The sequence below is a fragment of the Nipponia nippon genome, unplaced genomic scaffold (genome assembly GCF_047370975.1).
Source record: "Nipponia nippon isolate SJK-2023a ecotype South Korea unplaced genomic scaffold, ASM4737097v1 scaffold_9, whole genome shotgun sequence".
Lineage (NCBI taxonomy): Eukaryota > Metazoa > Chordata > Aves > Pelecaniformes > Threskiornithidae > Nipponia > Nipponia nippon.
The window spans coordinates 22,699,907-22,726,410 of NW_028262413.1; the positions used below are offsets into that span (position 1 = coordinate 22,699,907).

At 36.5% G+C, this 26,504-nt stretch overlaps 2 protein-coding genes across 6 annotated transcripts in view; one reads left to right on the forward strand and one right to left on the reverse strand.

Annotated features, from left to right (window-relative positions):
* The window catches only part of MKRN2 (makorin ring finger protein 2), a 32,166-nt gene extending 28,328 nt beyond the window's left edge, over positions 1–3,838 (forward strand). The window contains exon 9 of the mRNA XM_087744761.1: positions 3,635–3,838. The gene's annotated coding sequence lies outside the window, so the exon portion shown is untranslated. The remainder of the gene's footprint in view (positions 1–3,634) is intronic.
* RAF1 (Raf-1 proto-oncogene, serine/threonine kinase) overlaps positions 1–26,504 on the reverse strand; it is an 80,456-nt gene that overhangs the window by 16,194 nt on the left and 37,758 nt on the right. For 2 of the 5 annotated variants that reach the window (XM_087744740.1, XM_009476698.2), the window contains exons 2-10: positions 9,903–10,118; positions 8,901–9,013; positions 7,734–7,836; positions 6,568–6,725; positions 5,499–5,597; positions 3,883–4,036; positions 2,280–2,339; positions 379–406; positions 160–287 (exon numbers count right to left, since the gene is read on the reverse strand). In XM_087744740.1, the coding sequence (XP_087600866.1) occupies positions 160–287; positions 379–406; positions 2,280–2,339; positions 3,883–4,036; positions 5,499–5,597; positions 6,568–6,725; positions 7,734–7,836; positions 8,901–9,013; positions 9,903–10,109 (1,050 nt within the window). In that variant the 5' untranslated portion in view covers positions 10,110–10,118. Of the gene's footprint in view, positions 1–159; positions 288–378; positions 407–2,279; positions 2,340–3,882; positions 4,037–5,498; positions 5,598–6,567; positions 6,726–7,733; positions 7,837–8,900; positions 9,014–9,902; positions 10,119–11,930; positions 11,953–13,331; positions 13,431–26,504 lie in introns of those variants that run through there. The other 3 variants (XM_087744741.1, XM_087744742.1, XM_087744743.1) reach the window with 3 other exon arrangements.

Consider the following 26,504-nt stretch of genomic DNA (forward strand, 5'->3'; position numbering starts at 1 on the left):
ATTATATACACACAGTGCAGTGCAATCCAAGATCACCATCAGCTTGTATTGCCTTTTAAGTACAGAAATTTATCCCAACACACCACTACTTCCACCCTAGTTTAATGTATTTTAAAAAAATATTAAAAAAAGAAAAAAATCAAATATTACCATACTTACAATTTTGTTTTTTTCTTGTGTATTGGATCCAGGGGCTCTCTCTCTTTGGGCTGGGACTGGGGTTTTGGGCTGAGACCAGCCAGTGGGACTCATATTGTTAGGACTTCCAGACAGAGCAGAGGGTGAAGCTTAAATATAAAAATAAAACCAAGAAGATTTATGAACCAGAAAATAAACACAAAATAATATTATATATTATTTTATTTTTGGAAACCATACCTGATTCACTATGGCTTCGAATTGCATCCTAAAACAGAGGAGACAGATAAAGTTAATAAAGATATGAGAACATATAAAGGAACAAGCAGGAACAGCGCTGAAATCATTCCTGACAGGTTTGGTCAAGTGTGACACAGTAGTGACCAACACCCTCCTAAAGATGACACAGCTTGGCTATTTTCTAGTTAGAAGAATCCTATATGCTAAAAAACATGCAATTTGTGAATTCTTACACAACATTAAAAATATTCACAGCATATTAAAAGGTATTACTACCAAAAAAAAGAATGAAAAAAAATGACACAGAACAAGAAGAAACACCAGAAATACTATCTACATTCCCACCTCTGGATTTTTGTACATGCTTGTACTTCAGATCTGAACATAGTTCCTGTGATAGTCCTGTATCTCTAGAGGACAAGTTCTCAAAAAGGTTTTGGGTTACAGGTAGGAAAACTTTTAAAAGCCCCTAAAATATTCTAAGTCAATATACATTTTGAAATATCTCTACGGTTCTATTTCAACCCCAAAAAAAGGCTACATCTAGTGCCTTAATACAAAACCATCTAATTTTCAAAACATTTTTCCACAGATTAAAGTTTGATGATATTTGAAAAGCATGTTCTTACACAGTTCACTAGTTGGTACAGTGCGACAACTCTCACCTCATGCCACAGGCACTTTACAACACAATTCTACAGCCATGCACAAGATAAACTAAGCTCTGACAAACGTGACTTTACAACTTTTCTCACCTGCTATGTATTATCCCAAAGTACATACAGGAAAGGTAAAATATCCAGGTACTGTATAAGTACAAAGCAAGAACATGCACTACAGAAATGTTAAACACTGTCAAAGTTAATAGAAGTCAATTCAAACTTTCTAACTAATTAGTAGAAAAATAAAGGTAAGATTTCATAGGAGGACAGAACAAGCCTACAATCCACCATACAGTTTTCAAATTAACTCAGATTATTCTTAGTAAAGATTCATTTATGAAATACATCATTTTAGCTAGTTAGTTGCATTCTCCCAGGCTTGACTCTATATACAGTATTCTTGCAGAGTACCTCCACTCTACATCTGAGTGGATTAAAATCTGCATAAACTACCAATGAAGAACTCTTGCAAGTTACTAGTTTTGTCCATTTTGAGGACAATACAAATCTTTAAGAATCTGAATTAATAACAAGTGATGTTTTTTTTGTACATCAGCCTGAGAATGTAACTGCTTTCAAGTAAGCTGGCAAAGGATAATTAAATAATTTAAAATTATTCTCATAATGTATACTCATTATTCTCATAATGTATTCTCATTATGTATACATAATTCTTATTTAAGAAAAAAAGTATTTTTTGAACTTCAATCCTGCTGTGAATATTTTCTTTTTTGCTTATGAATCCTACAGCAAATGAACCAAATCTAGTGTTCTTTAGAATTGTTCTTATAACACAAACAATACCCATATACAGTGCTGTAGTCTGTCACCTTTGATTTGATGTGAAATAAAAATAGTACATCATGTTCTTAATCTAAAGGTTTTGTACAGTTATATTCAACAAAATAGTTTCCAGAGGAAAAAAGCCACACAACAGACGTGTTTGAGAAGGTTTTGCTTTAAAAACTGTGTGACCAAATGCATCTCTAATCCAAGCCTATTCAAATTCACACCAAAGTTCACAGCAGTATGGATTCATCCAGCTAAACTAAAAAAGAAGCTCTTCTATCAGTTTGCCTCCTCCAATTAGCGTCCTCAATATTTAAGTATAAACATGCTACAAAGATTTTCATCAAATCAACTCTAGATTAAACATTTCATGTGGACACTGGCATGGCTTACAAGTTATAGCAATCCTGTTAATAACAAGAAAACAGAAGGCACCAAGAAAATACCTACTCTTCCCCTCAAACAAAATCGTCTGCACCAGGAACTGGGAGAAGCATTCAGGCTGTTATTCTAGGCCAACACAGTAAGAGATAAAAGAAAAGAACAGAGGAAGTATAAAAAAAAAATTTAAAAATTAAATGTTAGAGTAAATGAGAGAAAAAGTAACCTAATTTGTTCGATATATGATAATTAAGTGAAGTAAAACTTTTAAGTAAGTATTCCTGTTCAAACCCAGAAGTTCACTAGTATCCACCCTTTCGTAAACCACTTTAGTAAGGTGGTCATTCTCATGTCATACTAGAAGGTCTCTACTACCTTTTTTTGTGGTGATTTTCTTTCTAAACTTCCTTTTTTTTAAAGCCTTTTGGAAAAGCAGCTATTGCCTTTAAGACATGGCAGCTGTTTTTATTCAGTCCCTATGATATTATGAAAAGCCAGAATAGAAAGCATTTCTGTCTTTACTACTTTGCATAAAGGATAAAGAAAGCAATGTCTCCTTAAAGGCTCATCACACTACAAAGTTCGATAATTCATATTCTTTCTTGAGTGCTTCATTATTTTTCATGCCATAAAAGATGGTCAGCCAGGCTTCTGAAGAATGAAAAAAAAGGCTGTAAGCCTAAGAACACCAAAGCGAAAGGGAGGGTACCTTTCCCCATAAAACCCAGCTGACACAAAGCTTCTAACCAAAAAAGTTTATTGGGGCTGCAGTGCACTTTCCTTCAGTTCCACCAAAGGTCCACAGGACATCTCTGGCCCATTTCAGAGAGTCTTCACATTTCATAGAAGCCTATAAATTACCAGCTGAAGATGCAAGTAATCTCGGCAGTCAAAGGCTTTTGCTTGGCCTAAAGAGTTTTAAAATTATTCCAGAGCAAAAAAACAACAAACAGTGCTCTCTCTGAAGTCCTGCTGTTCAGCACTTTCTTTCTGCAAGCCCTTCCTGCACACCACTCCCTTATTTTTGTTAAGGTTATCACAAAACAAAACAAAAACAAACACTTTAGGCCTGACTTCAAAGAATTGTCTCTCACTACTGCCAGTCTAAGGGGGGGGGGGGGGGGGGGGGAGAAAAAGGTGCTTGAGAGCAAGTAACAGAAGAAATATTCTCAGATACAGATGGCTTTAGCACACAAACCCAGAATCGCTGTTAATTCCATACAGGTGTAACACAAAACATATTGCCAGTAAGCTTTAACTTGAGTATTCCAACTGAGAACTACATCCAGACTTACAGTACCCGTACTCTGATTTAAAATAAACACCAGCGCCCCAACAAATCCAGATTTATAAGTACGAAAGAACATTTTTAGACACGCCTAATAAGTATTTCTTCAGCAAAATTGAGCTTATTTTCTTTTCAGATCTGTGAAACTTGAATGTTAAGCTCCCCCTCATCTTTACAGACACCCAGCAAAGTTGATAAAGACTGCAAGAATGAACTATTAACCTTCTATGCAAATGTGTCACCTCTATTCTTCATCACTCAGCCAACTAACGCAAACAGTAAGTAAATGACAGAAAGCAAAGAAGAAAACCCGTCAAGTGACTACTAGATGGCCAGTCACAATTTTAGTTTTACTTCATGCTATTCCCTCCATGCCAATATTACCTCAATTATCCGGCTGTCTACAGGCATTGTAGTGCTAACCATATGGACATTTGGTGTGGATGTAGATCGCTGTCTTTGGGAAAGGGAGCCCTCAGAGGAAGGATTTGAAGTGTTGAATGTGAAGGCATGAGGTGTAGAATACCTGTGCTGGGAACTGAGAAGGAAAGAGAGAGAAAGGGAAAGTTGTGGTTATTTTTTCCCCCTCTAGCAATTGAAAAATACTGTTCAAGGTAACCTGTCCAAAAGCAATATACAGAGTTCCAAACAGAGAAAAGTTCGGACTTGCGCGCTAACTAAACTATTTGGTCAGTTGAATCATTCCCAGTTTAACTTAGGAAATAAATTCAAAAACTTGAAGATCTTGTCAGCTCACATACTTATCTAGTGCGTTTAACATAAGTCTGTTTCTGCCGTTATAAGTTTTGCCACAGTTCAGTTCAATCCCCATCAAATCACATTTAATATACTGATAAAATATTGGCTCTGCTGGATTAATTCAGGTCTGTGAAATTTAAACAAATTGCTCATTTCAAGCCTGTTAAATACATAGCTTAAGAGCTACTTTTACTGCTAAGCTCTGAATTTGTGAAGGTTTGCAAGACTGTTCAATGGTTCGCACAGAACAGCCAGCAAGGAAGTCATGAAACCCAATACCAGTTAAAAGGAGGCCAACACTAAAATCCAGTTCAACAAAGAGTTATAAATCACAGCTAAGGTCACAAACCTTATTTATCCCAAATCACACAACTATCTTAACTGAAATCAGCCAGCCTTCACAAAAAGCTTAAAAAACTATCAAGTTAATGAGCCATTGTTCAACAACACTGGAAATAGAATAAGATGGCAAAGAGAACATAAGATCAATTCCTGATGCAGTTCCCACTAAAATAAATAAATAAGTACATAGAACCATTTGCAAGTCAGCTACGTGCTCTGTGCCTCATTCCTGAATAGGCCAAGATTTTTCAAAGGCATGTAGAAAAGACAAAAGATGGCCTGCCCTCTTCGGCCTCTAGAATTTCAAGGAAAAGAATACAGGCACAAATTAGGATCAGAAGACAGGCCCCTTTGAAAGGAAAGCAATTTTTATTCTAGCATTTAAAACTACAAGAACATTCTCTTTAGGTCTCAGAATTTTCATTAAGAGGAAGATATTTTCAGTTTCCACTGTTCTCTCTTTAAACTCTTATCTGTCATCATAACATTAGAATGTTATTTTAGTTTATGTATGCGAGTCATGCAAAATGAGTCACAAACCCTTACATGTATACTACGTGATCAGATAAAATAAAATTAATGCACAAGAATACCAAAGGAAGCCTTGAATTTTCTTCGGCAGGAAAACAAAGGTCTCCAGAAAACCTTTAATACCCTCCCTTTAAAATCATAAGACTAAAAATTAAAAATATAAAATCCCAAATCAATGTTTTGCTTGAATCTAAGAACAAGAAAGGATATTACATATCACCTATGATGAAGTGGTGTTGCCTTCTTGCACATTTATCCCAACCTTCTATAAGATTGTTCTATTTTTGAGGATTTGGGGGTGTTTTGGTTTTTTTGTTTTTAAACAACTGTATTTCCCAAAACAGAAATGACAGGAAATACTAGCTTACCTAACAGGTATCCGGGAGACAGACTCCCGCATCCGTCTCATTGTCAAGGGAGGTAGTGCAGGGACACCACTGTCACTGATATTTGGATTTGGGAACAATCTGAAATATCAACAAAAACAATTACAATTTCAACTGCTACACTACCTCCTGTACAATGCTCTTTAAAGCTGAAAATTTAAAGGGCTGTTTCTTTCCAGCATAATTAACTTCATGAATATGTTCCTATCTTTATGTAGTATTTTTCCTCTGTATATGGTATTGACTAAAAACTAAGCCTTCGGACTCCCAAAGAAAATTTCCATGTGTTCTTTCTAAATTCAAGATACAAATCTTTTTACATCAGACTTCAGATTTTCCTGAAAGGGTATTTGACACCAAATTTTTAAAGTTCTATTAAACCCACGTAGCACCACATGGCACAAGTCATCCTATACTCTAATGACTGGTCAGTATAAGAAAATGCATAACTATATGACCAAGTTTAGTTATGAAAAAATACAATCACTAAGTAAGACACATAAAATCAATTATAGGTTTTAATATGTTTGCATAAAAGGACTTCTTCTAACATAATGATTTTCAACTTTTTCTAATCAATATTAGGAAAGTATTATCATTCACCAGTTTTCTCACCATTCTATGCATTTTCAACAGGGTGTCAAAAGTTCTGGTAGTTCTGAACACTCATGCTTCCAACAGCTAAAAACCAACTGAATCATAACCTTTCTTTCTTCTAACAAAACTGTTATGTGAGAGGAATTACTATTATTGTGTTGAAACAGAGGGCATTACAGAAACTGCCTGGTCATTCAAGATCTTTGTTTGCTTGTCCCGGAATATTAAAATTTACAGCAAGAACAAAATGCATTTAATGTAAACGGCCTTCTTCACCTGGGAACAGACAATCATTGCTGGCTGTTTTATGAAATCAATACATAAGTTCTGTGTATTGACGAAAGTGACTATGCTTCTCAACAATCCAAATTTATCTCTGTGATAAGAGATTTAAAAAATGATGCTTGTCTGTCACAGAGAATTACTGTTGCTATTAAAAAGGAACAGTCCTTACAAGAGTTGCCTGATATTGCTCCAGTCGACACACATGGTTGGAACTTTAGTGCTGCAGTGTTCGTGGAATTTATAACCACATGTCTGACACCGAAACCCATTTAGCAGGAACTTCTGGCAGATGTCACAGAAAGCAAGCTTTAGAAATGTCTTCCGAGCCTAGAAAACACATTAAATGATTAACACAAGCTACTAGCTTCTCTTCTTTAGCTGAGATGAACATCTTCAGAGCTTGACATAAACGAATACCATGTTAAAATGTTATCAGTGTCCCCAAAGTGCTACTGAACTTAAAACCACACGAGTATTCTTGCATATATTTCCAGTTTGGTTGGAAACCTGGAAAGCTTACAAACATTTAGGGCTTTGTTTACCTGACTATTTAAAAAAAAAAAATTTTAAAAAAAAATTGTCTGTCAAATTCAAAAGCACTATTTTGTGCTCAATAAGGTAACAGAGTTGGGTGGGCCAAGAATTGGGGTTTTTGGTTGGTTGGTTTTAGAATCACCAAGGAGGTGAAGAAGGATCAGATCATAAGAACCACCTCATTTTTTTTTTATTAGTCAAAATGCTTGTTGTGTGTTTATGACTAACCAATACCCCTTGCATAAGAAATAAATTCCTCAGTAAATAAAACAGTTTAAGGAAATTCTACTTTTTAAAATGGCATCTAACATTTTTTTAAAGCTCCTGAAATACAAAAAAAGATTAAAATGAACCAGAGGGTTTCCTCTTCCAGAGCATACTGTAGAGGAAGGCTTGAAGTTTGAGCTTCTTCCAGATCTGGAGAAAAATATTAGTTTTCTGGTGACCAACTGCAGATGATTTTGTTTGTAGTTTTCAAAAAATGTAAAGTAGAAGCAAAGCTACTTTCAGGTTTTGTAAATCAATCCTAACCTTTCTAATGGATGCAAATGATAATCCTTTAGTTTTGCCACTTGGCACAATATATTTCTGGGACAAAACAACAAAAAGGCTAGAACATAGGAATAGAGTTCCTTCCCAGGAAGAACAAAATAATGCAAGGTAAAACTGTTAAAGTTAGGCATTATCTCTTTGTAAAAAAAACCAAAAAAACAAAAAAACAAAAAAAACCCCAACAACCAAACAAAAAAAAAAAACAAATTGATACAATTCACATCAAAATACAAAAGAGGAAAAGCTTACAAAATTGTGTGTAGTGAGTGGAACATGATCAAGAAAGTCCACTTGCAGTTCCTCTCCAATCAAGGAGGCAGCATCTGTATTCCAATCCAAACGCACTTTTTTTCTGAGAGAAAGAGAAAATGGGGACAACAAAATTACTTAGGAGATAAGAAGTCTGGCGTAATCAATGATCTATGTTTTGTAAGTTTTCTTGAGTAAACTGAAAACAAATACAAAAAAGCTTGGCTAACCTCTTATAGTGAGTGAGCTATATTTCAGTGTCTTTCACTTAAAAAATTAGAAGCGACTTTGAAAACATAGCAATTCACCTCTTTTTCTGTTTACTTTTTAACATGTAAGTCATTTAGATATATAGATTATTTGAAATAAGACACCTAGAAGCTGTAATGGAGTCACAGAAATACCCTTATAAACAAAACAAGAAATTATGAATGGCAGACTTAGCGACATGAAAGCCGTATTATGTGCTTCAGCACTGAAGTTACTGGTGACCCCAGAATGGACTCAGTAACACAGAGATGTAAACCCACAAATGACTGCCTCACGATTAAGGCTTAAAAGAACATTAAGCCCAAGCTTTACGAGGTGTGAAGTTAAATGTATTAACTCCATGAGATACCTTCACTCCCTCAGCTTGTAAAAGAATCATTTGGTATTTAATAGCAGCATCCCCGGTCCTACAAAAAATAAGGAATACCTGAAGTGAGATTTAAATCCAAACATTGAAAAGTTGTAGAGGAACGTAGAGCCTTAAAACTGAGCACACAGAGGAGACGTTCATTTAAGCTGGCTAAAAGTCACTAGCACTGAAGTTTACCAACTACAAATGCAGAGGAGAAATGCACCTCAAACATGAAGGCATATCACATCATTTCATCTAGAGTATGACAAAAGCCTCTATAAGACACTACAAGCACTTGAGTGTACACCTCAATTTTGAGCATTTTTAATATTTAGATTTAAAACAAAAATAAAATTTTTAATACCCAGGAAGCTGAAGGAGTTGCCCTAGAGGAGGGTAAAGAAAGCAACATGAAGCGTTTACAACCAAACTGTGCTTTTAAGAGAAACTACCGAGAGAGGAAGAAAGCATTACTGCTCCTATTCTAAAACCAAGATTTTTACATTCTTTAGTTGAAAGTTTCACATACAACATTCCAGACTTACCCTTTTGGTTCAGTATGAAGTCGAAAAACCGCACAGCATTCTGGCTGCAGACCTCTTACTTTAAGTGCCTTCATAAGACAGTCATGTAAGGTCATCCCATTTCGCACATTTACCTGTGACCAAAGGAAAAAAAAATTTAGCCAGTGACTGCAGAATTTGTTTAAGATTTTTTGTATAAGCATTTTTTTCTCCTTTTCTTTAGAAGTTCCAGTAAAACTGCATAGCTGTTCACTTTTGAAGTTAATAAATAGACAAATAAAAATTACTTGTATGATAAAACAACAGACTGCTGTGCCTTCTGATTTAACTTGCCACACATTAGGCCAACCTGTCGGGCAGGCACGTTTTATGCCATATAGGTAACTATTATGTACTTATGCAAACGAAGTTTTGAAGCCATTTTACAACCTTTCAATTTCTTACAATTACTAAGTTTCTGTGAAACAGGATTTTATATAGCACTTATACAAGTAGGTAGCCTATAAAAGTAATAGAAATGCAAGCAAATGGAGTTACCTTAAGCATAGAAAAAGGCTTAATTTAGATTTCGAGGAACTTTGCATAAGACTGTTAGTACACTCAGCTCCAAGGTATCTAATAGATGCATTCCCTGAAGAAGTTTCACTTCAGCTTTAACTACCATGCTTCACTGTGGGCATCCAAGTGAAGAAATTGGTAACAGAAATGGCTACATGTTTTACTTCATACAGGCATCATTGTTTAGGTCAGCCAACTACTGTGTTTTAACGGTAAATATGTGAGCAAAACATCTTGCTCATGTGTATTGGAAAAATACAGCACCTAGGTAGAGAAATACAGGTTCTCAAAATACAGATACACTGCTTTCAAAATATATCCTCTAGAATTAAAGAACTGATGACAACACACTTAATCATAATAAGACCTTTTGTGAAGCCTGGCATTTCTCTTGCCAGATACGTGTCATAGTGTTAGCAATAGGAACAGTACAACATTTCTTACATAAAGGTAATGTAGACTTACCACCGTGCGCTGCTTGTTGGGCAAGAAAACACGAATAGTATTACTAGTTTTGGAAGTATCTGATATTTTGCCATCATCAGATGCTCGGCGTTGATAACCAAACTGCTGGACGATAGTAGGTGAAATACAGTTTGGGCCATCAAAGACTGAATCCTTGAGTCCAAAACCATTACTGATAGTCTTCCAAGCTCCCTGAATGTGCTCCATTGATGCGGCCTAAGAAAGAAAAATTGAGAGTCAGGGAAAATTACAATATCCTTCGCTGAAGTGGTACTCTCTCTTCCTCAGACAACAGACCTCACAGGCTCTTTTGAAAGCATCTGAAAACTGCACTGCCTTCTCCCTTGTGACATGATCAACCTACACATACATGGCACAGTTCACCCACATCTGCAAAATTAGCCCGAGTCTTGAAAGCATTTGACTTTCTGCACATAAACAGATCATCAGTAATATAAGTGTAATTCCTCTCACTGCGTCTCTGGTGTCACAGGAGCAGTTTACCATCATGTTAATTTAGATAATCAATACCTGAAGAGCCTTCAGAAAGGTGGCTGGATGCTAGCTGCAGGCCAAATAGTCCTGTTAGCCAGATATGGCATGCAAGCATTAGCATAGACTGTACTGTTAAGAAAGAGAGGCCCAACAGGAATTATAATAAAAAGCATTCATTGAAGAAATTGTATTTTTATCAGTGATTTTGGGGCTTTGGTTTGGGTTTTTTTGGGGGGGAGGGTTGGTTGTTGGTTTGTTGTTGGGTTTTGTTGCTGGTTTTGTTTGTTTGTTTGTTTTTAAAAAAGGTAGCAAGTTTAATACTATGAGTGTACAGCGAAACATATTTTAATAGTATCACAATTTACATAGTATGAAACAGAAAAAAAAAATGTAAAACCCCACACACACTATGCTCGGTTCACTTCAGCATAAACCTCTCCCAGTGCAGGGACATGAACCACCCCTTGCATACTTCGGAATCAGTACACAGTACTATTTTCGCACACTCAGGAACAAAGGTAAAGGTATCAGTGTATTTTTTTTCCCAGCCATCACAAATTCAATGCATCTTATTCAAAACTAAGCAAAAACAAAGTCTGAAACATTTTTGAACAGTGAAATGTACTCCTTGCTAAATTTCCAAGTAGCCAGATTCATTACCAAGCTTTCAAAAAGGGAAAAAAAACCCAAACACTCAAAATAAGCACAGTAGTTTATTTCCTCCATATAACTGCATCCTTCCATAAACATCTGAGAAACTGATGTTCAGAACAACTCAGTGCAAGTGCACATCTTTTGCCATGCTAGTAGATTGTTTCCAAATTAATCTTCAGTGGTTGTACACACCACCTATATTCCTGATCACCTCTATGAAAGGCAAAGTAAGTCATATTAAAGCTGCAAAGTCAAAAAGTAAATCAATCAGAAAATGCCAAAATAAAGGTCTTCCAAGCAATCCTAATTCTGTCCCCTTATGGTACAGGAAAGACTTATACTGAAAGACCCACACTGTTCCCCTGAAATCACTAACAACTTAATTCAGTACATAATACCAAACACTCCTTTAGTGGAGGCCTATCAGTATCTGTTAAAGTCTCATTTCACATGTGGTCCTGTACCTCCTTTGTTGCAAATTATGTGAACCCTCCAATTAATTTCTTCATGCCCTTTTGTGTAGCATCCATGCCAAAAAAAAAAAAAAAAAAAAAAAAGAGCTCCCAAAAGATATCCCAAACATTCACATGCTTATGTCAGAGAAAAGACAACAGTGTTTGTTACAGTTGAAGAGCTAAAGTAATGGAATTAATGGAAAAAACCATCTCCACTAGTGTTAAGTGTCCATTTTGGGATGCCCAGAAGGATAAACTTTGAATTTCAGAGTGTTTTCACTCACAGCACAACCCTGAAAAGCTTTAGCTAGATTTGTCAGTACTTAACATTGCTACAGACCTAAACCCAGTAGGTTAGTAGCTAGAAAGGAAACATATAACAACAAACTTAAAGAAAAAGGTTTGGTTTATATGAAGCACCTACCATTGCATGCAAACTCTTTCAGTCAGTTCATGAACATTTCTTTCACTGACAATGTATACAATGACAACATACAAATCCTCTCCTTCCCTCCTGCCAACCGTTGTCATTCCTGCATCAATGATATCAGTTCTGCAGGTCCAGTTGTTCAAAGGTTCAAAATATTTAAACATCAGTAAGATTTAAAACTCAATACCCAATAGAAATCTAATAGGATTTAGATACTTGTAATTTTTTATTTTTTAAACCTATGGCACATAAATGACAAGTCTTACATTTGACGTAAAAAGGGAACAAGGAACAGGAAGATACAGGAGATATTCTGAAAAAAGAAGGGAGGAGGTAAGATAAAATTGAGGAATACAACTGAGGTCAGCATGCACGAGCAACTACAACAATCTCACAATTCATATGCATTGCCCTACTGTTAGGAAGGTGAATAAGAAGTTACGCACAACGCACAGTTGCGACAACCGTATTATGCATACAGACGGCTAAAAGGGTAACTACTTAGACGGTAACAATAAAAACAGAAAAGAGATAAACTGTTAGATAAGAGGGGTATGATGAAACCCAGGCAGCTCTTTCCTTCTCTTAACTTACCAACTATGGGGAACCCTACTTTATTTCACCCTTCTAGGTAATACATGAGACAAAACAGTAAGAGGAGCTCAACTGGATTTCTCTACTAAGTAAGTTGAGATAAGGAATAGCGGGGCAACCATCAAAACCTCCTAGTCACTGCTGATGTTAAGTTGACAACACCCTAACGTTACAGCCTTTATATTTAATATTTTGACATGCTGCCAACATTTCCTGAAAAATTCAAGAGAAAACAGGAAACGACAAAAAATTCAAACTTGCACCTTGACAAAAGCCAAGTCTCATACCAAAAAAGGTACTACCCTGCTCTAACAGTGTTCTCTCATCCGAATATGAAAGGCCTACTGCATACTGTAGAACAGCCTACTAGGAAAGATCACAGAAACACATTTTGAGGTGGTTGTACACACAGTCAGAAAAACAAAGACAGCAACTGCTATCAGCCTTCTGTACAACACAAACATCAGTTGTATCTTTGACTATGCATTTGCAACCCTCTCTCTCCTAGGATCTTTGCTTAAGTAAGTGCTGGATATTCTCGGGACTGTGTATGTTTGGCATCATCCTCTCTTCGAGCAATGCCCTGCTCTCTCTTGCCACCATGCTTCATCAGTGCACTTTTGCCATCTTTTTGGCTGCAGCTGATGACTGTGTCCCTGGCAGCCTGGGTTCACTCACAGACACTGAGAGGTTTTTTTCTAGAAAATGAAAGTACCTCCTAACCTCAGCAGGTAAATTTAAAACATGCCATCTTTACCTCTCCTTCCTGCCTAAACCGAAGGCTATGGGTTCTACTCACACAGTTCAAGAAGGAGCCACCACTGAAGTGAGAAGATGAGAACTTGGCTCAGATCTGGCCTGGAGTGGACAAACATCTGCAAGTGGCCTGAAGGTAGAGGGCTAGGGGAGAAGAAAGAGAAGTTTAAAAGACATTCACAGTCTCCTGGGGAGAGACAGGGAATCCGTGATGAAAAGTTGATAAACCTGCTCTTGGCATCCATGGTACAAGGCCATGCAGCTGATATGGCGAGGCTGTCGAAGAAAAAGCAGTAATCAGTTGTCCTGCTGCTGACTTTTGCAGCTGCTCAGAGGCAACCCTCATGTGGGATAAGAGGAGGCTCCACCTCCTCAGAAACACCTCTTCACTCAGGCCAAGAAGAATCTAGCCAAGAACACTTCAATTCTGATACTGCATGGGCAGCCACCGGACATGTTCACTTCTCAAATCTAGTCACTGTTCTTATTTCAAATTATTATTATGGAAGAATAGAGACAGTCATAAAAGCTGCTTCTTAAGAAGTAATTTCTGAATGATTTACACCTTTCCCCTGCCCTCTAATGTAAAGAAAGCCAGCTTAAAAAATTATATGAATATATACAAAAACATCCACTTTGAACTCAAACAGCTCACTGCATACACAGATACGAGGTAAGAAAATTAGCATGGCAACTACTTGACCAGCTTTGAACTGACAAAACCAAACAAACAAAAATGTAATCACAAAACATAATATTGCACATACGCACATGATTTCTAGTTGGTGCACTGAACACAGAAGCAAGCACATCAGCAGAAGACAACACAAACACACTATTTCACAGGACACAGGTTAGTTGCATTCCTGGCCACCTTAACAGATAAGGCATGTGCACAGCACAGCTTACCTTTCAGTGTCCTGTAACCTGTGCCCTAGCATTGATTTGTTTATTCACTCTGGGTCTTTTGCTCCAACCAATATTTGATGAAAGCCATTTTTACTGTAACTAAATTCATTTTCTCCAACTCTCCCAAGATCCACACCAAGTCACTCAAGTGAAAAGATGTCTGATATGCTCTAAAAAGAAATTAAGTTGAAAATAATGGAGAAAAGATTTTATAATGATGGCTTCATAAATTCCTAAGTTTGTCTATTCCAGAACAACTAGTTTCTCTTCCTTTAAATGACTTACAAGCATGTTTCTGAAACATAATCATTGCCAGATATTAGATTTATGTTTACACCATGCTCAAATAATCCATTGCCAGCTGAATGTTCTCATGCATCTTTCTAAAACTTTTCTTCCTGCAACTCTTCACTTTCATGAACGTTACTTCAAACAGCCTGTCTACAACTGAAAAACTGCAACAGCAGCATTCAAAGAATATTTTAAGATATTAAAGAATAGGCATATCAATCCTCTTGTAGATACAGTACTGTGAGGAAACTTATACTGACTCGTTTCACATTAAACATTCAACCTGAGCAGAAAAAAAAATCTCATCCTATTCCTCCACCTCCCACAGGTAAACTGTGCACTGTGACCAAGATTGCACTTTTAATTAGTACTTTTTGCATAGATTACAGGTTTTGATAGTCATTTGAACAAGCATCAAAACCAAAGGCACAAAATAGCTATGCAATGTGCACACCTGACTAACAAATTCCTAGAGAACATTCACTCACACCCACTCTGATCATAGACTCACATCATTCATGCATACACAAATATACTTTAAGTTACTTTAACTTTTTCCACGACTAGCAAAAAGCATTTAGTATGAACTGTTGAAAAGTTCAGTCTATCTCCCTAAGGAATGCTGAAACTGGTAATGACAAAGCCTGAAAGTTCACAGGATACAAAGCTAAACTGCTCTCAGTATAGAGTTTAGGTGCCTTGCCCTTTATTTCTCAAAGACAAAAAGCTTTTAAAGAAAATGTAAACACAGTTCCCCCTCCCAAAACACACATGTTGCCATTTTTATCCACATGAACAATTAATAGTCACACTCGTGTTTAATGAAATACACCTACAAAGGCAAAATGTCACCGAACAAAACGCAGAATACATTTCAAAATGAACACTTTTGTTAGAAAATAAAAGTTTTAAAAGTTGCTTATAAGAAAAGTTTTCTTTTCTGACACAAAAAGATCAATACATTTAACGGTGATCTTTTCTGAGTTCCTCTCCTATACAGTAATTCTCAGTTGATTTAATATTGCATGGGTGACCAGTTGTCTGGGGAAAAAAAAAAAGAAACCCACATCAAACTAGTATCTATTGTGATATATAGCATTATTTTTTTTAAAGTAGCTTTTCATAGCAGTAGAAGACAAATATGGACCCATTCCTATATTAATAAATAAAGCTGTGATCAATGTAAACATAAATGCAGGGCATGAGTTAGGATCAGTGTAACGACCCAAGTAGATTTCTCATATATCTACAATGTTGGGGTTTTTCCTTCAAATGTTTTTTTTCATTTTTAGAGATTGATGCCAAAAAGCAAGCTCCCTGCTAATAGAACTAAGGAAAAAAAATTTAAAATTCACAGGAAGAAATGTTATTGTTCAGGGGGGCGGGAAAAAAAAAGAAAAAAAACCCACAAAACCCACAAAAACCAACACTGAAAGATTACATACAATTTCTGCCTCAGTTGTTCTTTTTCTCTGTTTCTCTGAACCATTAATTTCTTAGTTACCACTCCAGCCATTATGCTGCTAATGTAACTTTAAAGTATTTAAAGAAAAAAAATAACATTGGTTTTCCAACAATTGGGCTTTACAGTAAGGAGGGCACAAGGAATATCTCTCAGTGTGACACACTTTCAGATTGATTAAACCTTTGCAAGATTAATACCTCTCTGTATTTAAGAGTAACTTTCAGAGTAAAGCTTTGGTTAGTAAGCATAAACCAAGTCATACTATTTGGCCGTACTAGGCTGTACTTTGGGCTCTGGTTAGTAGGTATTTCTCACTACAACTATCTGCACCTTTGGCTGCTCTGTGCTTCCTCTCCTCTGTTGATCAGAATGGCTCCAGGTTACAGATCTTCCTAAAAATTGGTTAGGAAAAGTAAGTTTCCCTACAAAACCTGAATTCCTTCACTTGAGAAATAGAAGCACTGAACTCTCTGCTTGTATCTAAAAGAGCACAAAGGGATATACAATCCAAATCCTGCCCTTTTCCAAAGCAAAAAAGTAATCCCAGGTAAAAAGAAAAATGCAGCAGGTGTTTCCAAGCACTCAGTCAGAACTTTTTAAAAATTTAGTTAATTACTGCAGCTGAATTTATACAGATTCACAAAAAAGTTTATAAAATTGCTATTAAAACGTCTGTGAGAGGAAAAGGCAAGCAAGGAAAGTACACAAATTTTGCACATACATTTTGTACGAGTTTTGCTAACAAAGCACCAGAACTCTATGTCATGGAGTCAAAGCTCCACTTTTTTTTAGTATAGCAACTTAAAATTTTTATCTTATAATCAAAATTGATAAATACTGAGAGATGGTCACTCAATGTTTTAAATGTGTTCTCAACATTATGAACATTTTTTAATTTGGTAAATTCAAATGCATTACTAGAAATAAAAAGCATACTGAACACTGCTTTTTTATATCTGATTGTATCAGAATCACATTATATGACACTCTTGTCATTCTTAGACTTCTTGTTTCTTCACCATAATGTTAAATTCTTCACAGCAGAATCCTCCACAGAAAGATTTAGAAAGATAGATCTTTAAAGCTGACCTTGCATTGCAGAAGTGGGGCTATGAGTTTACATGTGTATTGACATTACATAGGCAAGACATTTCAGACAAGTGCTTCCCCCCCCAAGTCTTTCTATCAACTGTACATACATTCTCAGACACGTGCCTATTTGCATTCTGAACTTGCTCATGCTTTAATTGTTTCAAGTATGGATGAAAGCCCCAAACTGTTTACAGTTGCCTGGAACTCATCCACGTTACAGCAAGGATAAAAAAGTTACTCAAACGTCAGCAATCCACTAAATGCCCTTCCCACACAAGTTTTCAAGGATTAAACAAAAGCGACTGAGAATCTCAGCACAAAAAGTTACTGGCTCTGTCCTCCCTCAGCTGCATGTAGTAAATGAAGTAGCACTGAGGACACCACCACTGAGAACATACCACTCTTTAAACCAACCTCAGTTTTGCTGAAAAGGAACACAGCCTAAGTTATTCAAGTAACTGCTGGGAGCTGCTAGTTATGCAGGCTAACTGTACAGTTCAAACATACCACTGTTACTGTTAAAATACCATTGCAAAATACCAGACAATGCTAGATTATCTGTACAGTTAGACAGAATAGAATGCAGTGATCCAGCTAATTCAAGAGTTAGGTGTTCTCTGCATTCACTCAGGGCAGCTTTAAAGAAATAAACTGAATTTAATAAACTAAATTTATTAAATGTGGGCTCTGTGCCAGAACCAGCAATGCCACCGCAGGTCAATTCTGCAATTCTAAGAGCCTAGGCATGGAAACGATGTACAGATTGGAGCGAGGAGGGCAGCAGGGAATAGGGGCAATAGCACCGAGAAAGGTTTGAGATATTTTTCTGTGAGAAGATAGAACAAATGATTCTCCCTAATATTTTATAATAAAGTGCACCTGGGAATAGTTGAACATGTGACTCTGCAATATGAACTAAATCTAACATGACATTATTTGGGTATTTCAGTTACAAACTGCCTGGACAGCTCTAACAACTTTGTTTGTTTCCTATGCACTGGTATTTGTAAAGAAGCCTGCATAAAATGGCAAATAAAAACTGAATGTAATTAGAAATTACATATTGTACACAAGCAAAATTACTTAGACTATGTCAAACGTTTACTGTCTTGAGTGCCTCCAAAAATAAATTATGCTCCAATTTAACCCTATCTCACATTAGCTTACTAAATACATCCATGAAATTACAGTTCTGGTTTGGGTGGGGTATTTTATTTAACAAAATGCAATATTAGACTTTTTGTTTCAGAGGTACAATCTCAGAAAAGAAAAAAACCAACACCATTAATTGTAAGATAATGTCACAGACATGATTTACATTAGGTCTGGATTATTCACAACAGATCTGTAGCTGTGTGGAAAGGCAAATGCTATGTGGAGAAGACAGGCAAATATAAAGTTCTAAACTGAGGAAGGGCTTTCCCCCTGCAAAGTAAATATCCATGCAGACTGACTGAAATAGGAGCTTAAGTTAAACATACACTTCTGATAAAGCAAACACTGAAACTATGGTAGGCATCGTTATCAATTTTGTGGAATTTCTCAAAAAAAAAAAAAAAAGCAAATTTTAGTAGCAGTGAAGGAATACAAGCACAAAGCTCAGTTGTGGTAAGTTTTCCTTCCCCCAGGAAAGACCCAGGGACCTTGGAAGAAAGAATGGGGCAGGGTAAGGAGGAAGGGAAAGACAACCAGGGAAAGTTAGTTATACCCCTAGTTTTCCTTTAAGCAAATGAAGTCCTATGACAAAAGGATGAAGTACATCATCTCTGGAAGGTAACACAAAACCAGAAGATATTTACTATTTTAACAGACAAACTTATACACATGCACAACATAGCAAATTAATGAAAAAAAATATTTTGTGAATTATGTCAATACTAGAGTTATCCTTCTGCTGTTAGATTTTTCAGGGCTTTCGAGCCTTTCCTTATTTTATGCAACATTTCAGTGTAATGAGACGCTCTGCGTAAGGCCAGACTGCATGACAACCAAATGCTACCCCAGCTCAACATAATCTCATTCAAGAACATCAAAAAAATCTCTTATGGCTAAAAACTCACTAAAGTAAAAATTAAGTACGAGTTGAATACTTTCTTCTCAGACATCAGTTCCTTACTTACACACAGAAACACTTTGCTGACTCATAAATGTTATGACAAATCTGGGATCCAAAACAAACAAAAAAAGAAAGTAGTGAGAAGTTAAGCCTCTGAAGGCTATCTGTACCTTGCATATAAGCACTAACTGTAAGAGCACAAATTCCTAGGGAAGCTGAAGAAGTCTTCTTGACTAAAGACTGAAAGCTCAGATTAGTTAAAGAAAGAAGTGTAAGTCAAATACACAAAAATATTCACTAGATAGTAAATGGTAAAATGCTTTCTTTCCCAAAGTTCCCATCCTAATTAGCAATTTCTAAACCAATCCCCTCCAGAGATAGTTAAAGAAGGCAAAGATGCAACACAGTCACAGAGTCACTGGGGCTGAAAGGGACCTCTTGAGATCATTTAGTTCAAACCCCTGCTCAAGCAGGGCCAGCTACAGCAGGCTGCCCAGGACCACATCAGTTGGGTTTTGAGCATCTCCACAAATGCACACTCCACAGCCTCTCTGTGCAACATGTTCCAGCGTTTGATCACCCTCACAGTAAAAAAGTGTGTTCTCGTGTTCAGATGGAGATTCGTGTGTTTTAATTTGTGCTCATTGCCCCTCGCGCTGTCACTGGGCACTAGTGAGAAGTCTGATGTTCTCCTCTTCATTCCCTCCCATCAGTGTATTTATACACATTGATAAGATCCCACACACAGCCTTCTCTTCCCCAGGCTGAACAGTCCCAGCTTCCTCAAGTCTGTTTTTATATGAAATACAAGAAAGTACGCACAAAAAAAATCAAGAAGAGATCTTATTTGATAGCTCACTTTTGGTTAGAAGTATCCTCTCTCCTGGACAGAGCCGGGGAGGTGGGGGTGGGGGAGTGCTGCAATGATTTTACCCAAGACGGCAAACTGCCAAAGACTAACAAGAAACCAGAAGAATGGTTTGGGATCTCCACCGCGAGCCACTTAGTAATTTTAAAACTAAAACCTACTTACAGTCTGAACTGTACATTTACCCTGTTTACTAACTTGCATACCTCTCTACAGCAAACATTTAGGAATGTGACATACAAAATATTGTGAATATGGTTTCCATCATGGAAAAAGATAAGCAGGGAGACTGGGAGAAGGGAGGAAGGAATGCTGTCTTTCGCACACCAGAGGAAAAGCCGAGATCTTTAGTTCTAACAGAAGACAACCAGTCAGCAATAACGACATATTTAGGAAATAATCCACACTGAATCAAGGTGGAGGAGGTGGCATTTGTTTATTTTTAACAGATTACATCACTGAGGAATAAGGTGTGGAAAGTGATGTGACCAGAAAGTAGGTGGGGGCCAGAAGCAGAGAAAAACGGGGAAAATCAAAGCCATCATAAGAACCATAAGAATAAGCAGAGGACCAGAGAAAGACATCCTCATAGGAACCAATATGGGCATGGGGGCATAAGGGGGAAGTGTTGGGGTTTTGTTTTTTAAAAATAGCTAGATTGACAATTAGCAACTGATAAAAACAAGGATACAGTTATGATCCTCACATTTAGCTAAGAGGTCAAGAGATTTGTAAAGACCGGTTCCTGAGGAAAACAAGAGCTAAAAACTGAGCTGAAGAGAGTCTGGGACAAACTTTGAGAAAATTAATCCAGTCAGTATGACAGATAATGTTAAATGAAAAAAAGGAGAGAAAACTGGTGGGGAGGGGAAGAGGTTTTATAGACTGAAAACCTAAAGCATTTTTATGGTAAAATCAGCCACAAGAAAAAAAGGAATCTCATATACAGATCAAGAAGATCAAGTCATAGCATAAAACAAGTCTGATGGGTTAAAGCAGCAGCAGGTACAACACTTCTACCTGCAACCAAAGTAATAGCTGTAAGGGAATAAAAAACATGTATTTTTCTTGACAGATAAGAGATACATGAAAAACAAAAATCAGTAAAAACATTTGCTAACAGAACTGGCAACAAGGAGGGTTTAAGAAGCAAGTGAGTTGACAAAAATACCAGCTGTTATTGCAGATGTGAGATTCAATTAAACCTGAGAAGTAGAATTGTTCACCTAAGACAATGGCAAAGCCAAGGAAGAAGAAAACGACTCTGTACTGGAGGAAGTTTGCCTACTTGCAGGATTTCCACCTGAGACACTCCACAGTGTAAAAGAAGGAGCAAGGGAAGCAGGTGTTCTGTAAGGGGAACGCTGAACTCGCACAAGTTGATCACTGATCACACTTCAGCGTCAAAACATTGCTTTTGAGAAATTAGAAATTCTGCTACAAATATGCACCTAATTGCACAAATAACCAGAACAAGAGTTTGAAACAAACAGAATTTTAAAATGATAGGTTTGTGTTTCAGTGCTGTCAAGTCACTTTTGAACTAGATGTTGATGATTTTAGAAAATATACCTGGACAATATTGTATTTAAGATTACCTAATCACAAACGTTAGACATTTCAGCACTGTGATTCAGACAGTCATACATCTGCATGTATGATACCCTGTATGTGATACTTCTACAACTGAACCCCAGTGCTATACTGTTATGGCATTCTTGCTGTTTCCACCAGTTTTCATTACAATCAGTTTGGCAGATACAGCACTCCGTCACTGGCAGTGCTGAAAATCTATTCCCAGAAAAAAATATTAAATTCATTTTCTACTGTGTGAAGGAACCATTAACTTAAAATTTAATTAAAACCAGCTGGGCTTTTTAGAAATTATGACAAAAACTTCCTATTACACTTATTCTGGGGCTACACTGGTTAATTCCCTGTCTTTAAAAATCACATTGCCTATTTAAAGTCTCCACATGAGAAACTCAGAAAGACAAAACACTCACTATACAAAGGAAACTAAAATTTAAAAAAATCCTCTGCCAGACATAAAATATGCAAACAAAAATGAAATAATATCTTACAGCAGCTGTATTATTTGTGGTGACAGAAGAAAAAATATTTCAAACGTAAGACAATTTTAGTCTCAATCTGCCTGATAATTTTATTGAAAATTTTCTTCAGAGCATACAACACTTCTGTAAAACAAAATAATTCCAGGTACTGTTCTGTAATTTAACATCACAAGGGCAGATCTTACTGGAATAGGTAAAAATAGCACTAGTGAACATGCCAAAGGAGAGTCTTTCCACTATATGGCCAGTGCTTAGATTGCAACATCAGCTGGCTCTCTTTTTATAACCTCTTGATTGCCAGTGAACAAGTTACACAGTCAACTTAAAAGGTTTGAGAAATCTAAGAGTAAGCTCTGGAACTCACTTTCAGCTGAAATCAATCCACTGTATCACTCTGACATGAACACTTTGTTTCAGCATGCTATTATTGCCTTTGTAAGCTTTATAACTTGCTTCTAAAGCAGATGAATGATGTACACAGATGAATGATGTAATTCAGAATATGGTTTATTTTTTGTTAAATGTCAGCATAAAATTAGAGGCTTGCACACTTTGTTGTTTCTTTTGGCTGCAACACACTCTGGAAGCTACTTAGCTTACTACATTCTCTCGCAGTTGTGCATGTGCCATCCTCCAATGAACCCGTTTTGGCCCGTTTCTGCAAACGCACCGCCTCAACTCCAACCACCCTAGAACAACCAGTCCCTAGAACCTGAACTCTAGATGGGTCTTCTTCCATGTTTCCACATAAAGATAACAACCGTCACAAATACAAACATTTAAAACTGCTAGACCAGTGATCAAATGGAGACCAAAATGTTGTTTTGCTAGAAGAAATTCATGCTCCTTAGCCAGCAGTTTGACTTACAGATGACTGAAATTGCTTAGCTTTCTAATTAGGTACAAGGGAAACCAGTATCCTCCCATCTCCAACACCACAAACAGGTTTCTGCCTGTTCATGCCTACAGATTGGTATTGATTGGATACAGCTTTCAAAAGTTACTGGAGAGGGAGATAGGGAGGGAAAAGAAAGCTATAATAAAGCAGGACATCACTTAGCTTGCACAGTTACTATTAAATTTTTTCCCCTCAGTCTTAAGAAAAACTGGATGATCATCAACATATTTAACTCTCCTTAAGTTTGCAAGTGCTGCCATAATAAAAAATGTGTTTCTTATTTGCACACAGTGGCCCCAGTACTGTGTGTCTATATGAAGAAATATACATAGGTCTCATGCAACTTCAAAAGCAGACAGAGTTTAGACACATTTGCCATGCCTAATGCATGAGTTGTACAATACAGGTTTTACAAAAAAACTGATAAAATTACAACAAAGATGTACCCAAATAAAGAACTGATTGAAAAAAAGGTATTTTAATGGGCTTATGAAATAGATTAGACCTGAAGGAATTCAAATTCTATCAGAAATTATTCAAAATAAGGAAAATATTTACCTGACATTAATCTTGGCATTAACAATTGCTAGATAAATTCTGAACTTCTGGAATTCTAAAAAAAGGTTTTATCGAATCTGAAATTGGAGTCATATCCTATGTCATAAATAGCATCAACTTTCAGTGAAACTTAGAACAGTTTCTAAAACAAGTTTAAAAAAAAAATCAAGTTGTTACTATGTATCAAATACACCTTTTCAACTGGAAGCTAGAGAAGTAATTGCAGGCTCTTTCATCTCCACATTAAGTGGAATAAAAATCTACCTTGCTTTTTCTTTTACAAGAAATTTATAAAAGTATTTTATTTTCTATGCTAATCATTTGGGAATAACGTAACTAGCATTTTTTTGGGTAGCAATAAATTAGGAATTCTTAAAAATTGTTAAAATATTATTAACTAGTATTTTTCTTCCCAGCAACATTGCCACCGTTTAAGCTTCCAGTCTAATGGTCCTTCCTACATTTGATCTATTAGTTTGCAGGACAATCCCTCTGTCTTCCTACATTTCTGTAACAATTCCATGCAAACAAAAGGGAGAACACGTATCGTCACCTATTTCACTATGCTTCCTTCAGTTTCACCACAATACTCTTATGTACAGTGTCACGTGTAGTTTCATCAGCACAGAGAAAATTACAGAATAAAGCAAAAAGGATGATAATTTACTTGTTTGTCCAACAAGCAGTCACAGTGGGGAAGACACACTTCCTCTCTTTCACAGGTAGTAAGAAAGTAAAGAGAGAGCAGTGCCTTTTGTTCTACATTAATAGACCGAAAAGGCCGCTCTAGAAAATATTGAAAGCATGACCTGACTTTGAGCCAACAGCGTTAAATGATTGCGAATAGAACAAGAAAGTGGAATATGCAAAAACTAGCTCAAATTACTGATAGAGTTGACAAGGACATACACTTGAAGCAAATGACTAGCAAAATAAAAGACATTACAGAAAAAGAAAAAGGAAGATTAGTCGTATATTAAAGTTTCTCAGGATATACCTAAATGCTAGCCCTACAAAGGGACAAAGGCATTAAAGACATCTTTCTTCTATTTGCGCACTACCTTCCATCTCCCTCTTGCTAGCCTCTCCTCCAGCTAGCTGTTCCTAAAACACTCATTTTCAAAACCCTAGCTTGTTCTATAGTGAAAAAATTTATGTAACAGAAGACTACAATGGGGGCTCTGAGCCATTTTTTAAAGTCTAAACCTCTGAGCCAGCTTTAATTAATATGGTTAACCCCATGCCACACCCAGCTGCAAGTTAGTGAAGCAACCTCCCTCCAGCTTGTGAACTAAAAATATACAAGATGTCTCCACGGCTCTTAACCGATACTACGTATTTCAATTGGAATGCAATATTAATTAACACCCTTTTGTCAGCTGTTTGTCAGAAATGAAGTATTTTAGGGTCAAACTAATAGCAAGTATGCAACGTAAGCTGAAATCCTAAATGAAGCAATGTAATGCAGTAGTAAGAAAACAGGCAGCACTACTGTAATCAACATCTGCAGAGAGCCACAACACAGCAAGTGAAATGATTCCACAGAGCAATGAAACTGAGAACAACAACAACATGAAAAGGGGCTTATATCAGAAGAGCTGGAGATACAGGTCCCATTTGCAGATTTTCAGATAGTGCAAAGAAAACAAGGCAGAGTCACTTACACACTCACCACACGCACAGATTATTTGCAAGGCAATTCTAAAACTCTTTTGCTTGAAGTTAAAACCAATCAGCTTTGATGTAACTGCTACCGCTCTGCTTCATTTATGCAAGCGTGCAGGATACGTCTGGAACATGCATAGGAGAAAGGGCAGAACACAGACACACCTGCAACTGCAAACAAATCCAATGACCTGCATTTGCCACTGTATTGTTTTACACGAATCCAGAGTTTTTCTACATTAAAGTCTTAGCTCTAAAAAGCTCGTCATTCCCTATAAGCAAGCAAAAACCTCTGGAAAATACATAATTCAATCACATTGACTATGCCCCTTACAACCCTGAAAAAAGGATACTTACTTATGTAAATATTCTATTTATTAATTATCAGTTATAATTCTTAGTGCTTAAGTCTACCAAGAAAATGCTTTACTCATTTACAAATCACTCAAGAACAGCACTTTGTTTATCCTCATCTACTATAGGCATTGCAGCATTTCAGTACACAAGATGACCATATTCTATTAAACTGTAGAAGGTCAGTACACACTGCTGCAATAAAATCAACTTTGTGTGAAACAGATTACATTTATAGTACAAACACAATATTCAAGTCACTAAAGGAATAAACGTGCGCCAGCTGCTTTTCAAAGAAAAATCGTTGCTTACAAAAAAATAGCGTACACAGCAAGAGCCAACAGAGCACTGAGAATTCTTCACAGAACTGTGTCCAAAACAGACTTTCTTTTCAGAAGAACTAGGAACATCACTAAATACATATCTGGATTACCCATACAGAATAAGTTGTATCTACTTCATGCTGTCTCAAAACTCATAAGCTAATGCATGCTCATTGCTAAAATACCTTGTTAATTTGTCATAAATCTAGCATTTTTACCTGATTCCCTAGTATTATATCAGCTCCTCTTTCAACTAATTTCTAGAGCTGACAAAATGTTTCCACAACCTTATTCAATGCACAATGGATATATTTCATTCCAGAAAATACTGAAGGTTTTTGCATAAGCAATTACACAAGATCAATCAAAATCAGTACAATGCAGATGTAAACGTCTGCTTGTTTACAAATTAAACTTATATGAAATTTACTGAAATCGTGCTTAAATTACCATGCTTAAAATTTTAGTTAAATCACAAGTTTAAATCTTGCTTTGACTATTTTTGTTACTTCCCCAAATAAAGATAATTTTGACTTATGCAATTTGATGCTTTTACAAGAAATAGAACGCTGACTTCTATTTCTCTTCACACAGTCTTTACATTTCTGCATTTTTAAGTTACAAGATGGCCCAGGAATTTACTTCTTACAAAACAATCATCCTT